Below are 14,926 nucleotides of genomic sequence, written 5' to 3'. Positions count from 1 at the left end.
GCAACTTAATAACTTTGTGATTTTAAAATTTATATATAAATAATAAGAAATAAAATAGCTTCAATAACATACATCAAATCACATTTTCTTGGTCACATGTGCAGAATACAACAGGTGTAGACTTTACCGCGAAATGCTTACTTACGAGCCCATTCTCAACAATGCTGAGTTAAAAGGAAGACATTTTTTAATTTAGGAAAAATATACAGTGAGGGAAAAAAGTATTTGATCCCCTGCTGATTTTGTACGTTTGCCCACTGACAAAGACATGATCAGTCTATAATTTTAATGGTAGGATTATTTGAACAGTGACAGACAGAATAACAACAAAAAAATCCAGAAAAACGCATGTCAAAAATGTTATAAATTGATTTGCATTTGAATGAGGGAAATAAGTATTTGACCCCCTCTCAATCAGAAAGATTTCTGGCTCCCAGGTGTCTTTTATACAGGTAACGAGCTGAGATTAGGAGCACACTCTTAAAGGGAGTGCTCCTAATCTCAGTTTGTTACCTGTATAAAAAGACACCTGTCCACAGAAGCAATCAATCAGATTCCAAACTCTCCACCATGGCCAAGACCAGAGAGCTCTCCAAGGATGTCAGGGACAAGATTGTAGACCTACACAAGGCTGGAATGGGCTACAAGACCATCGCCAAGCAGCTTGGTGAGAAGGTGACAACAGTTGGTGCGATTATTCGCAAGTGGAAGAAACACGAAAGAACTGTCAATCTCCCTCGGCCTGGGGCTCCATGCAAGATCTCACCTCGTTGGAGTTGCAATGAACATGAGAATGGTGAGGAATCAGCCCAGAACTACACGGGAGGATCTTGTCAATGATCTCAAGGCAGCTGGGACCATAATCACCAAGAAAATAATTGGTAACACACTATGCTGTGAAGGACTGAAATCCTGCAGCGCCCGCAAGGTCCCCCTGCTCAAGAAAGCACATATACAGGCCCGTCTGAAGTTTGCCAATGAACATCTGAATGATTCAGAGGAGAACTGGGTGAAAGTGTTGTGGTCAGATGAGACCAAAATCGAGCTCTTTGGCATCAACTCAACTCGCTGTGTTTGGAGGAGGAGGAATGCTGCCTATGACCAAGAACACCAACCCCACCGTCAAACATGGAGGTGGAAACATTATGCTTTGGGGGTGTTTTTCTGCTAAGGGGACAGCACAACTTCACCGCATCAAAGGGAAGATGGACGGGGCCATGTACCGTCAAATCTTGGGTGAGAACCTCCTTCCCTCAGCCAGGGCATTGAAAATGGGTCGTGGATGGGTATTCCAGCATGACAATGACCCAAAACACACGGCCAAGGCAACAAAGGAGTGGCTCAAGAAGAAGGACATTAAGGTCCTGGAGTGGCCTAGCCAGTCTCAAGACCTTTATCCCATAGAAAATCTGTGGAGGGAGCTGAAGGTTTGAGTTGCCAAACGTCAGGCTCGAAACCTTAATGACTTGGAGAAGATCTGCAAAGAAGAGTGGAACAAAATCCCTCCTGAGATGTGTGCAAACCTGGTGGCCAACTACAAGAAACGTCTGACCTCTGTGATTGCCAACAAGGGTTTTGCCACCAAGTACTAAGTCATGTTTTGCAGAGGGGTCAAATACTTATTTCGCTCATTAAAATGCAAATCAATTTATAACGTTTTTGACATGCGTTTTTTTGTTGTTATTCTGTCTCACTGTTCAAATAAACCTACCATTGAAATTATAGACTGATCATGTGTCTTTGTCAGTGAGCAAACATACAAAATCAGCAGGGGATCAAATATTTATTTACAGTGAGGGGAAAAATGTAACAATAACGAGGCTAGAGGGAAGCAATTATTGGTACCGTGATTATCTTTGTGAAAATAACAATCTAAGACAGCAATTTTTCCTTTCACTATAAAATGGGGATCCTGTTTTCTGCAAACAATAATATAATATGCCATTTAGCAGACGCTTTTATCCAAAGCGACTTAGTCATGTGTGCATACATTCTTATGTATGGGTGGTCCCGGGGATCGAACCCACTACCCTTGCGTTACAAGTGCCATGCTCTACCAATTGAGCTTGGCAATTGGCCTGCAGTACCGCGTCGGCCTTGAACTTCCGTGGCTTCAAGGAGAGGGGGCAGTCGTTCTGAGACTTCTTCACCAATAGTGATGGCTGAGAACTGTGATTTAGTCCGAGGGAAAATGGGTTAGCTTGGCAACATTAGCACAGCCGGTGCAATCTCTTATGCTGAGTTTACATGGTACGATGTAGACGGCAAATGACAAACCGGATGTCAACGTTTTCAATAAGAGTACAAAGGTAAATGCCATCGAGGCTGGCGGTGAATGCGGTCAGTCGCCACGGTAGACGGGACTTGCCGCCAGAGTAAAAATATGTCAACTTTTGCCTTAGTCGTTTTCTACGGGATGTTGATTTTCACAGTTTGTTTAGTGAAATCACCATAGCAACACATGCCGTCGTGCTGGTTTGCCTTTGTCGTTAGTTTCTTGTTTTGTTGTCCCTCTATGTCGACTGGTATGACCGTTTTTGCTTCCCTTGTCTAAATGCAGCATTATTGCATTCTCTATGTACAGTAAAAAAAAAAAAATATTCAGATTCAGAAAAACATGAATTTGTGCACTTTGCAATTATTGCTCAGAGAATGTTAAGAAAATGATACATAACTACTTCACATTTGACAGCTTTCCCGAGCTCCGTTTCTTACTGCAGTGTGTGGGTAACGACAGCTAGTACTTTCTGAAAGAGCACCACGTAAAAATCAGTAAAACTGAAAACATTACATTGACCCCACTGCAATTTCAGTCGGCTCTAAACAACTCCTGATCCTCTTCACTTTCTCCTCTCTGTTATAATGGAAGTTACATAACCCACTCAGCACAGGAGAGCCAGACCTTTTCCATGGCAAGACCACATCCCACTGCCTATTGTCAAAAAGTACATGGGAGGCATAATCAACTCAGGAGAAGCAGAGCCGAGGATTGACAAAGACAAATGGAGTGTGCAGAATAAAAACTGTAGGGTCGCTGCTAGATGGTCATCAGATATGTGTACAGAGCAATTAAGGCAATGTTAAGGAGGCTGTCGAAGGCATTTTTTGGCAACAGTTAGATCTCTGGCCATTGATTTGAACTGAAAGCCAGAGTCAAAGTATGACCAACAATACTAGTAATCAGATGATAATGAATATGACTGTTAGTCCCATACAAGAGTGTGTAGTGGTGATCTCCTGACTCTTATATATATATATATATACACTGCTCAAAAAAATAAAAGGGAACACTTAAACAACACAATGTAACTCCAAGTCAATGTTGGCCATTGTGGAGAGGTTGGAGTCTGTTTGTGGACAGGTGTCTTTTATACAGGTAACGAGTGGAGAACAGGAGGGCTTCTTCAAGAAAAACTAACAGGTCTGTGAGAGCCGGAATTCTTACTGGTTGGTAGGTGATCAAATACTTACGTCATGCAATAAAATGCAAATTAATTACTTAAAAATCATACAATGTGTTTTTCTGGATTTTTGTTTTAGATTCCGTCTCTCACAGTTGAAGTCTACCTATGATAAAAATTACAGACCTCTACATGCTTTGTAAGTAGGAAAACCTGCAAAATCGGCAGTGTATCAAATACTTGTTCTCCCCACTGTGTGTGTGTGTATATATATATATATATATATATATATATATATATATATATATATATATATATATATATATATATATATATATATATATATAAATAAAGTAGCAATTTCAAAGCTAGCTCCTTAAAGTTGAGGATGAAAGTTAGGCAGTGATGAATTAATTTAAAAAATCCTTGCAGAACTTGGTAATTACAAGAAAATACTTCCTTGTTCCAAGCTAAGCATCATAATCCAGACATCACAGTCTAACAGTCCCATTAGATCTAAGCTAAAATGGCAAGACCTTTTCAAGGGGATGTGTATAGCCAACACAGAGAAAATGTCATGCCTAAATGTACATTTAAATGTGTCTGTTTGGCTTGGGAGGGGTCAGGGGCAGAAAAAGGGTTGGAATTCTTAGAAATTTGATATTTCCTGCAGTAATGGGATACTTCCTTCTAAATCCCAGGAACACAAAACCATGGAGGGGTTGTTGTGGGCAGGGTGTCATGTGACACTTGGGGTTGGCATGACAACTGGTAAGGGACGAAAAGACCAAGCAAGAACGAAAATTGACAGCATAATAACAAGTAGGGACACTGACCTGACGGGCCTGCTAGGGATTAGAAGCTAAGTGTAGGCTGCAGCCGGCCAGCCAGTCAGGCAGGTTAAACCACTCCTGGCCAGGCCACCAGTGGAGGTGAAAGGCCCCACCAAAATGTTATTATTATAGACTAAGACCAACCATACGCTTTAGGCCCACCTCTATGTTACTGACTAACCACTCTGTAGGTTTCCACTCCGTACTCAGCTGTTGCATTGCTGAAAATAACTTAAGAGAATTAAGCTTTTTGTGCATATGGAACATTTCTGGGATCTTTTATTTCAGCTCATGAAACATGGGACCAACACTTTACATTACATTTACGTCATTTAGCGACTTACAAATTGGTGCATTCACCTTATAGCCAGTGGGATAACCACTTTAATGTTTTTTTCTTTTTTTTTTTTTTTGGGGGTTGGGGTAAGGGGGGGGGTAGAAGGATTACTTTATCCTATCACAGGTATCCCTTAAAGAGATGGGGTTTCAAATGTCTCCGGAAGGTGGTGAGTGACTCCGCTGTCCTGGCGTCGTGAGGGAGCTTGTTCCACCATTGGGGTGCCAGAGCAGCGAACAGTTTTGACTGGGCTGAGCGGGAACTATGCTTCCGCAGAGGTAGGGAGCCAGCAGGCCAGAGGTGGATGAACGCAATGCCCTCGTTTGGGTGTAGGGACTGATCAGAGCCTGAAGGTACGGAGGTGCCGTTCCCCTCACAGCTCCGTAGGCAAGCACCATGGTCTTGTAGCAGATGCGAGCTTCAACTGGAAGCCAGTGGAGTGTGCGGAGGAGCGGGGTGACGTGAGAGAACTTGGGAAGGTTGAACACCAGACAGGCTGCAGCATTCTGGATGAGTTGTAGGGGTTTAATGGCACAGGCAGGGAGCCCAGCCAACAGCGAGTTGCAGTAATCCAGCCGGGAGATGACAAGTGCCTGGATTAGGACCTGTGCCGCTTCCTGTGTAAGGCAGGGTCGTACTCTCCGAATGTTGTAGAGCATGAACCTACAGGATCGGGTCACTGCCTTGATGTTAGCGGAAAACGACAGGGTGTTGTCCAGGGTCACGCCAAGGCTCTTCGCACTCTGGGAGGAGGACACAACGGAGTTGTCAACCGTGATGGCGAGATCATGGAACAGGCAGTCCTTCCCCGGGAGGAAGAGCAGCTCCGTCTTGCATGTTGCGTTTATATTTTTGTTCAGCGTAGTTTGACATCTCATTTGTTGAGAGTCAATATATCAAATTGTGGCAGAACTAGTCTGCATCTCGTCACACTAATCCAAATGAGTAGCTACAATATATTTTCCATGAAACTATTTGTTAAAATGCATCCTTTAGTAGTAAGCCTATATCTTGGACCTACTTTCTACAATGGTCACCACACTGAGCACAGTAAGTTCTGAGTTTACAGTTTGTGACAGAGAAATTTGAGTCCAGCTAAGATGTCACAAACAACTCTCATATCCCCACAGGAAGCTGTATGAACTCAACTAGAATATCATGAAGCCGAGGGAGCCAGCCAATCACAGCTCAGTATGGTGACATCATTCTCTGGGCTCTGGCTTGGCTCTGTCCTAGTCAATAATGAAGAGAGAACCAGAGCAATAATCATAGAGGCTGACATCTGGAGATGATGACCCACAGAGGGGCAGTGTTTCCTGGCAGCAGCCAGGGAGCAGAGCTCTGAGCCAGAGCCCTCATCCAGCCTCTATTCCAGACACGGTTTCAAATATACTATTTGAAATCATCATCATGTCTATGCTTGATTGAGCTTACTGGACCAATAGAATAGTCTCAAATTGCAAACCCTGACCATCTGGCACTCCAGGCAGGCTGAGCAAAAGCTGAAAGTATTTTAAACATTTCAAATAGTATTTGAACCCAGGTCTGCTCCATTCATTCACTCCCCCTCCAGTGAAGCAGCCGCAGAGCCAGTTCTCCAGAGTCTCCTCATCCCTGGAGCTCTGGATGTTCTGCCTCATTTGAGACATCTACATTCTTCAGTGATGTGATTTATTGATTGCTCGACTCAGGGCTCTGTGGTGAGGTTGCTGTATCTGTGCCACTGTTTGAGGCCAGGACTAAGATTAATAGGTTTAAGCACATGGCTAGCAGTGAGTTTAGAAACAATTAATGATGTATCTGCAGATTTCTTAAGTGCACAGTTTGTTTTTGTCTAAGCTAAATGTAAACATGCTGAAGGAAGCTGAAGGAACAAAGATAAAGCTGAACCACAGCATTGAGACTAAAGCAGCTGGGACAAAACCCAGTTACAGTCACAGAGACGCATACAAAGCTCTCCCTCGCCCTCCATTTGGCAAATCTGACCATAACTCTATCCTCCTGATTCCTGCTTATAAGCAAAAACTAAAGCAGGGAGCACCAGTGACTCGGTTAATAAAAAAGTGGTCAGATGACACAGATGCTAAGCTACAGGACTGTTTTGCTAGCACAGACTGGAACATGTTCCGGGATTCTTCAGATAGCATTGAGGAGTACACCACATCAGTCACTGGCTTCATCAATAAGTGCATCGATGATGTCGTCCCCACAGTGACTGTACGTACATACCCCAACCAGAAGCCATGGATTACAGGAAACATCCGCACTGAGCTAAAGGGTAGAGCTGCCGCTTTCAAGGAGCGGGACTCTAACCCGGATGCTTATAAGAAATCCCGCTATGCCCTCCGACGAACCATCAAACAGGCAAAGAGTCAATACAGGACTAAGATTGAATCGTACTACACTGGCTCTGACGCTCGTCGGATGTGGCAGGGCTTGAAAACTATTACAGACTACAAAGGGAAGCACAGCCGCGAGCTGCCCAGTGACACAAGCCTACCAGACGAGCTAAACCACTTCTATGCTCGCCGAGGCAAGCAACACTGAAGCATGCATGAGAGCACCAGCTGTTCCGGATGACTATGTGATCACGCTCTCCGTAGCCGATGTGAGTAAGACTTTTAAGCAGGTCAACATTCACAAGGCCGCAGGGCCAGACGGATTACCAGGACGTGTACTCAGAGCATGTGCTGACCAACTGGCAAGTGTCTTCACTGACATTTTCAACATGTCCCTGACTGAGTCTATAATACCAACATGTTTCAAGCAGACCACCATAGTCTCTGTGCCCAAGGACTCTAAGATAACCTGCCTAAATGACTACCGACCCGTAGCACTGACGTCTGTAGCCATGAAGTGCTTTGAAAGGCTGGTCATGAATCACATCAACAGCATTATCCCAGAAACCCTAGACCCACTCCAATTTGCATACCGCCCCAACAGATCCACAGATGATGCAATCTCTATTGCACTCCACACTGCCCTTTCCCACCTGGACAAGAGGAACACCTACGTGAGAATGCTATTCATTGACTACAGCTCAGCATTCAACACCATAGTGCCCTCAAAGCTCATCACTAAGCTAAGGATCCTGGGACTAAACACCTCCCTCTGCAACTGGATCCTGGACTTCCTGACGGGCCGCCCCCCAAGTGGTAAGGGTAGGTAACAACACATCTGCCACACTGATCCTCAACACGGGGCCCCTCAGGGGTGCGTGCTCAGTCCCCTCCTGTACTCCCTGTTCACCCATGACTGCATGGCCAGGCACGACTCCAACACCATCATTAAGTTTGCCGACGACACAACAGTGGTAGGCCTGATCACCGACAACGATGAGACAGCCTATAGGGAGGAGGTCAGAGACCTGGCCGTGTGGTGCCAGGACAACTACCTCTCCCTCAACGTGACCAAGACAAAGGAGATGATTGTGGACTACAGGAAAAAAAAAAAGAGGACTGAGCACATCCCCATTCTCATCGACGGGGCTGTAGTGGAACAGGTTGAGAGCTTCAAGTTCCTTGGTGTCCACATCACCAACGAACTATCATGGTCTAAAACACACCAAGACAGTCGTGAAGAGGGCACGACAAAGCCTATTCCCCCTCAGGAGACTGAAAAGATTTGGCATGGGTCCTCAGATCCTCAAAAAATTTTACAGCTGCACCAGCGAGAGCATCCTGACTGGTTGCATCGCCGCCTGGTATGGCAACTGCTTGGCCTCCGACCGCAAGGCACTACAGAGGGTAGTGCGTACGGCCCAGTACATCACTGGGGCCAAGCTTCCTGCCATCCAGGACCTCTATACCAGGCGGTGTCAGAGGAAAGCCCTCAAAATTGTCAAAGACTCCAGCCACCCTAGTCATAGACTGTTCTCTCTGCTACCGCACGGCAAGCGGTACCGGAGTGCCAAGTCTAGGTCCAAAAGACTTCTCAACAGCTTCTACCCCCAAGCCATAAGACTCCTGAACAGCTAATCATGGCTACCCGGACTATTTGCACTGCCCCCCACCCCATCCTTTTACACTGCTGCTACTCTGTTAATTATTTATGCATAGTCACTTTAACTCTGCCCACATGTACATATCACTTCAACTACCTCAACTAGCCGGTGCCCCCGCACATTGACTCTGCACCGGTACCCCCCTGTATATATAGCCTCCCTACTGTTATTTTATTTTTTCTGCTCTTTTTTTCTCAACACTTTTTTTGTTGTTGTTTTATTTTTACTTTTATTTATTTTTTTAATGCACTGTTGGTTAAGGGTTGTAAGTAAGCATTTCACTGTAATGTCTGCACCTGTTGTATTCTGAAATACATAAACACACTACAAGTCAAAAGTTTGGACACACCTACTCATTCCAGGGTTTTTCTTTATTTTAAATATTTTCTACATTGTAGAATAAGTGTCTCCCAAGTGGTGCAGTGGTCTAAGGCACTGCATCGCAGTGCTAGCTGTGCCACTAGAGATCCTGGTTCGAAGCTGGCCGCAACCGGGAGACCAATGGGGCGGCGCACAATTGGCCCAGCGTTGTCCAGGGTAGGGGAGGGAATGGCCGGCAGGGAGGTAGCTCAGTTGGTAGAGATGGAGTTTGCAACGCCAGGGTAGTGGGTTCGATTCCCACGGGGGGCCAGTATGAAAATAAAAAAAAGAATAATGTAGTTACCAGCCTCAGAAATTGCAGCCCAAATAAATGCTTCACAGAGTTCAATTAACATTCACATCTCAACATCAACTGTTCAGAGGGGACTGTGTGAATCAGGCCTTCATGGTCGAATTGCTGCAAAGAAACCACTACTAAAGGATACCAATAAGAAGAGACCTGCTTGGGCCAAGAAACACGAGCAATGGACATTAGACCGGTGAAAATGTGTCCTTTGGTTTGGAGTCCAAATTTGAGATTTTTGGTTCCAACCACCGTGTCTTTGAGACGCGGTATGGGTGAACGGATTATCTCCACATGTGTAGTTCCCACCGTAAAGCATGGCGGAGGTGGTGTTATGATGTGGGGGTGCTTTGCTGGTGACACTGTCTGATTTATTTAGAATTCAAGGCACACTTAACCAGCATGACTACCACAGCATTCTGCAGCAATACGCCATCCCATCTGGTTTGGGCTTAGTGGGACTATAATTAGTTTTTCAACAGGACAATGACCCAACACACCTCCAAGCTGTGTAAGGGCTATTTTACCAAGAAGGAGAGTGATGGAGTGCTGCATCAGATGACCTGGCCTCCACAATCCCCCGACCTCAACCCAATTGAGCTGGTTTGGGATGAGTCGGACGGCAGAGTGAAGGAAAAGCAGCCAACAAGCGCTAAGCATATGTGGGAACTTCAAGACTGTTGGAAAAGCATTCCAGGTGAAGCTGGTTGAGAGAATACCAAGAGTGTGCAAAGCTTTCATCAAGGCAAAGGGTGGCTATTTGAAGAATCTCAAATATATTTTGATTTGTTTAACACTTTTTTGGTTACTACATGATTCCATATGTGTTATTTAATAGTTTTGATGTCTTCACTATTATTCTACAATGTAGAAAATAGTAAAAATAAAGAAAAACCCTTCAATGAGTAGGTCTGTCCAAACTTTTGGCTGGTACTGTATGTATGCATGTAACCAAATTATAACTAAAACAAGTTGAACAACAATCCATTTTATATATGTTATAACATGGTTCTAACTTGATGAGGGAGAACTTACGTAGATCTCATTGTGGTCGAAGCGTTTCCTCAGGTTCTCGATGAAGGAGTCTTCGTTGAGGGGTTCTAGCAGGACCATGTCCCCCACCCCTATCATGTTGTCTAGAAGTGATGTCTTCACCTCCATTTTGGAATCAGCAATCCCCCCTGTAGAGAAAAGTAACAAATTGAATACATTAGACACAGACAGTGTGATTTGAAACAAGATAAAATGTGTGCACATGGATGTGGCTACTATATTGGTAGCAAAAGTATGTAGTTGCTACAAATGACATTTTCAGCTGTCAGTCAATGCATCAACTCTAGAACTTCAGTCATTATGGTTTAGGTGAACTCCTATTCCTCTTTAGACAGATTAAGATTAGGCACTCATCCTCGTGCAGTGACAATCTAACGTGGAATAGTGATATACAGGAGGGCTTGATTGGCAGTCCACCACCTTATAGAAGTCTATAGCCTCCCATGTCCATAGTCCACTTCTAGTAGTCCAGCTGTGGTCTGTCTGGAGCAATCGTGTCAAAGACAGTCAGTCAGTGCCCCTTTCTCCGACCCTAGCCAGGTCCAAACCCCTCACCAGAACAGATAGCATGCTACCTGCTGATCCAATTGCTGCAATCCCCTCACATTAACTTGCCTCATCCAGGACCATCATAGTATTTGACTTCTACAAATGGCCGTCTTAGACTGCGCTACAGTGTAAAATGCATGCCTACTGACCACAGTGCTGGTTTTCCCAGAATGATGCATGTTAAAAAAAATTGACAGTCACAGCTGGTTTACAGTTAGTTATTAATCACACTAAGCCAATATTACAAGTGTCACCTTTGAAAAACACAACCCCAACCAACCTAGAAGCCCATGTTAGTGAATGGTGGTAGGTTGTTACTACTGATCTAAAGGACGATGAGCATGTCGCTTCACCCCAGACCCTCTGTTACAACAGCGCACAGAGTTTGGGGTACAGCAAAGCCCCGGTATCAAGGCCTTGAATGTGGCCCTAGGCCTCTTTATCCTCGGCACTATAGCGCTAGGATTAGTGTCCACAGGGGATAGGGAAAGTGGGCGAAAAACTGCCACCCCCAGCAGTGTCTTTGTGTCCTGCTCTCTGGTTCGGATCTTTCCCCTGCTTTCTAAATATTACCCAGGGGTTTTTCTGGATCAAAAAGGGGCTTAGGTGGTGGGCGTGGCATGGGGGCATGGCAATGCGCGAGGTTGGCCGTCGGCACGGCTACATTTTAGAGAATTTGAGACCCCCCCCATCTTGGCCCTGTAGAGAAATTGTATTATTTTTAAGCCAATTTCCTGAAATTCTACAAATTTCTCCATGGAGATGAGATTATACACATTTTACCATGCAAATCGAGAGAATGTTGCAGTTTTAAAGCTAGTTTCCGGCAATTCTATGCATTTCCCCATGGATAATGCTGTCCATAATAACAGAAAACTTAAATTCCTTGTTTTTTTAAATTAAATTCTACCCGACTGTCTAGCATTTCTTTTGGTGATAGTTCTCAAAGATTATATTATGAATACATATATTAGGTCCATTATGTTGTTTTCTACATACTCTATATCTGGTTTTAGTCATTTAAGTTTACACTTTGTGTTTGGGGGCGGGGGAGATGGAAAAACTAACCAAACATAACAAAACACATACACACAAAAGTATGTGGACACCTGCTTCTCAAACATCTCAATCCAAAATCATGGGCATTAATATGGAGTTGGTCCCCCCTTTGCTGCTATAACTCTACTCAGCAAATTGGATGTAGTCTATCACAGTGCCATCCGTTTTGTCACCAAAGCCCCATATACTACCCACCACTGACCTGTACGCTCTTGTTAGCTGGTCCTCACTACATATTCGTCGCCAAACCCATTGGCTCCAGGTCATCTATAAAATCACTGCTAGGAAAATCTCCGCCTTATCTTAATCAATCAATTTTATTTTATATAGCCCTTCTTACATCAGCTAATATCTCGAAGTGCTGTACAGAAACCCAGCCTAAAACCCCAAACAGCTAGTAATGCAGGTGTAGAAGCACGGTGGCTAGGAAAAACTCCCTAGAAAGGTGAAAACCTAGGAAGAAACCTAGAGAGGAACCAGGCTATGAGGGGTGGCCAGTCCTCTTCTGGCTGTGCCGGGTGAAGATTATAACAGAACCATGCCAAGATGTTCAAAAATGTTCATAAGTGACAAGCATGGTCAAATAATAATCAGGAATAAATCTCAGTTGGCTTTTCATAGCCGATCATTAAGAGTTGAAAACAGCAGGTCTGGGACAGGTAGGGGTTCCATAACCGCAGGCAGAACAGTTGAAACTGGAATAGCAGCAAGGCCAGGCGGACTGGGGACAGCAAGGAGTCACCACGGCCGGTAGTCCCGACGTATGGTCCTAGGGCTCAGGTCTCTCAGTTGGCTTTTTCTGCCGATCATTAAGAGTTGAAAACAGCAGGTCTGGGACAGGTAGGGGTTTCGTAACCGCAGGCAGAACAGTTGAAACTGGAATAGCAGCAAGGCCAGGCGGACTGGGGACAGCAAGGTGTCATCATGCCCGGTAGTCCTGACGTATGGTCCTAGGGCTCAGGTTCTCAGAGAGAAAGAGAGAACGAGAGAATTAGAGAGAGCATACTTAAATTCACACAGGACACTAGATAAGACAGGAGAAGTACTCCAGGTATAACCAACTAACCCCAGCCCCCGACACATAAACTACTGCAGCATAAATACTGGAGGCTGAGACAGGAGCGGTCCGGAGACACTGTGGCCCCATCCGAAGAAACCCCGGACAGGGCCAAACAGGAAGGATATAACCCCACCCACTCTGCCAAAGCACAGCCCCGCACCACTAGAGGGATATCCTCAACCACCAACTTACAATCCTGAGACAAGGCCGAGTATAGCCCACAGAGGTCTCCACCACAGCACAAACCAAGGGGGGGCGCCAACCCAGACAGGAAGATCACGTCAGTAACTCAACCCACTCAAGTGACGCACCCCTCCCAGGGACGGCATGAAAGAGCACCAGCAAGCCAGTGACTCAGCCCCTGCAACAGGGTTAGAGGCAGAGAACCCCAGTGGAGAGGGGAACCGCCCGGCAGAGACAGCAAGGGCTGTTCGTTTGCTCCAGAGCCTTTCCGTTCACCTTCACACTCCTGGGCCAGACTACACTCAATCATATGACCTACTGAAGAGATAAGTCTTCAGTAAAGGCTTAAAGGTTGAGACCGAGTCTGCGTCTCTCACATGGGTAGGCAGACTGTTCCATAAAAATGGAGATCTATAGGAGAAAGCCCTGCCTCCCGCTGTTTGCTTAGAAATTCTAGGGACAATTAGGGAGGCCTGCGTCTTGCGACCGTAGCGTACGTATTGGTATGTACGGCAGGACCAACTCGGAAAGATAGGTAGGAGCAAGCCCATGTAACGCTTTATAGGTTAACAGTAAAACCTTGAAATCAGCCCTTGCCTTAACAGGAAGCCAGTGTAGGGAAGCTAGCACTGGAGTAATATGATCAAATTTCTTGGTTCTAGTCAGGATTCTAGCAGCCGTGATTTAGCACTAACTGAAGTTTATTTAGTGCTTTATCCGGGTAGCCGGAAAATAGAGCATTGCAGTAGTCTAACCTAGAAGTAACAAATGCATGGATTAATTTTTCTGCATCATATTTGGACAGAAAATTTCAAATTTTAGCTCATTGGTCACCATTGCAACACCCACCCGTAGTATGCACTCCAGCAGGTATATCTCACTGGTCATCCCCAAAGCCAACACCTCCTTTGGCCGCCATTCCTTCCAGTTCTCTGCTGCCAATGACTGGAACGAACTGCAAAAATCTCTGAAGCTGGAGACTCTTATCTCCCTCACTAACTTTAGGCGTCAGTTGTCAGAGCACCTTACCGATCACTGCACCTGTACACAGCCCATCTGTAATTAGCCATCCAACTACCTCATCCCCATATTGTTATTTATTTTGCTAATTTGCACCCCAGTATCTCTATTTGCACATCATCTCTTGCACATCTATCATTCCAGTGTTAATACGAAATTGTAACCATTTTGCACTATGGCCTATTTATTGCCTTACCTCCATAATTTGCTACATTTGCACACACTATATATATTTTCGACTTTGTTTTACCCCATATGTAACTGTGTTGTTTTTAAATCGCACTGCTTTGCTTTATCTTGGCCAGGTCGCAGTTGTAAATGAGAACTTGTTCTCAACTGACTTACCTGGTTAAATAAAAGGTGAAAAAAATAAAATTAAAATAACCTCCACTCTTCTGGGAAGGCTTTCCACTAAATGTTGGAACATTGCTGCCAGGACTTGCTTCCATTTCAGCCACAAGCATTAGTAATGTCGGCAACTGATGTTGGGCGATTAGGCCTGGCTCAAAGTCTGAGTTCCAATTAATCCCAAAGGTGTTCGATGGGGTTGAGGTCAGGGCTCTGTGCAGGCCAGTCAAGTTCTTCCACACTGATCTCAACGAACAATTTCTGTATGGACTTCACTTTGTGCACGGGGGCATTGTTATGCTGAAACAGGAAAGGTTCTTCCCCAAACTGTTGCCAGCACAGATTGATCTAGAATGTCATTGTATGCGGTAGCGTTAACATTTTCCTTCACTGGAACTAAGGGGCCTAGCCCGAAC

General features: G+C 44.9%; 1 protein-coding gene across 1 annotated transcript in view; it reads right to left on the bottom strand.

Moving 5' to 3' along the window:
* The window catches only part of LOC121555069 (unconventional myosin-Ib), a 119,384-nt gene that overhangs the window by 92,144 nt on the left and 12,314 nt on the right, over positions 1–14,926 (bottom strand). Inside the window, exon 2 of the mRNA XM_041868847.2 lies at positions 10,274–10,419. Coding sequence (XP_041724781.1) covers positions 10,274–10,399 — 126 coding nt within the window. The 5' untranslated portion in view covers positions 10,400–10,419. The remainder of the gene's footprint in view (positions 1–10,273; positions 10,420–14,926) is intronic.

The sequence above is a fragment of the Coregonus clupeaformis genome, chromosome 40, assembly GCF_020615455.1.
Source record: "Coregonus clupeaformis isolate EN_2021a chromosome 40, ASM2061545v1, whole genome shotgun sequence".
NCBI classification, from domain to species: domain Eukaryota; kingdom Metazoa; phylum Chordata; class Actinopteri; order Salmoniformes; family Salmonidae; genus Coregonus; species Coregonus clupeaformis.
The sequence above is the reverse complement of the archived record's forward strand: the minus strand, read 5'-3'. Positions and strand labels throughout refer to the sequence as shown.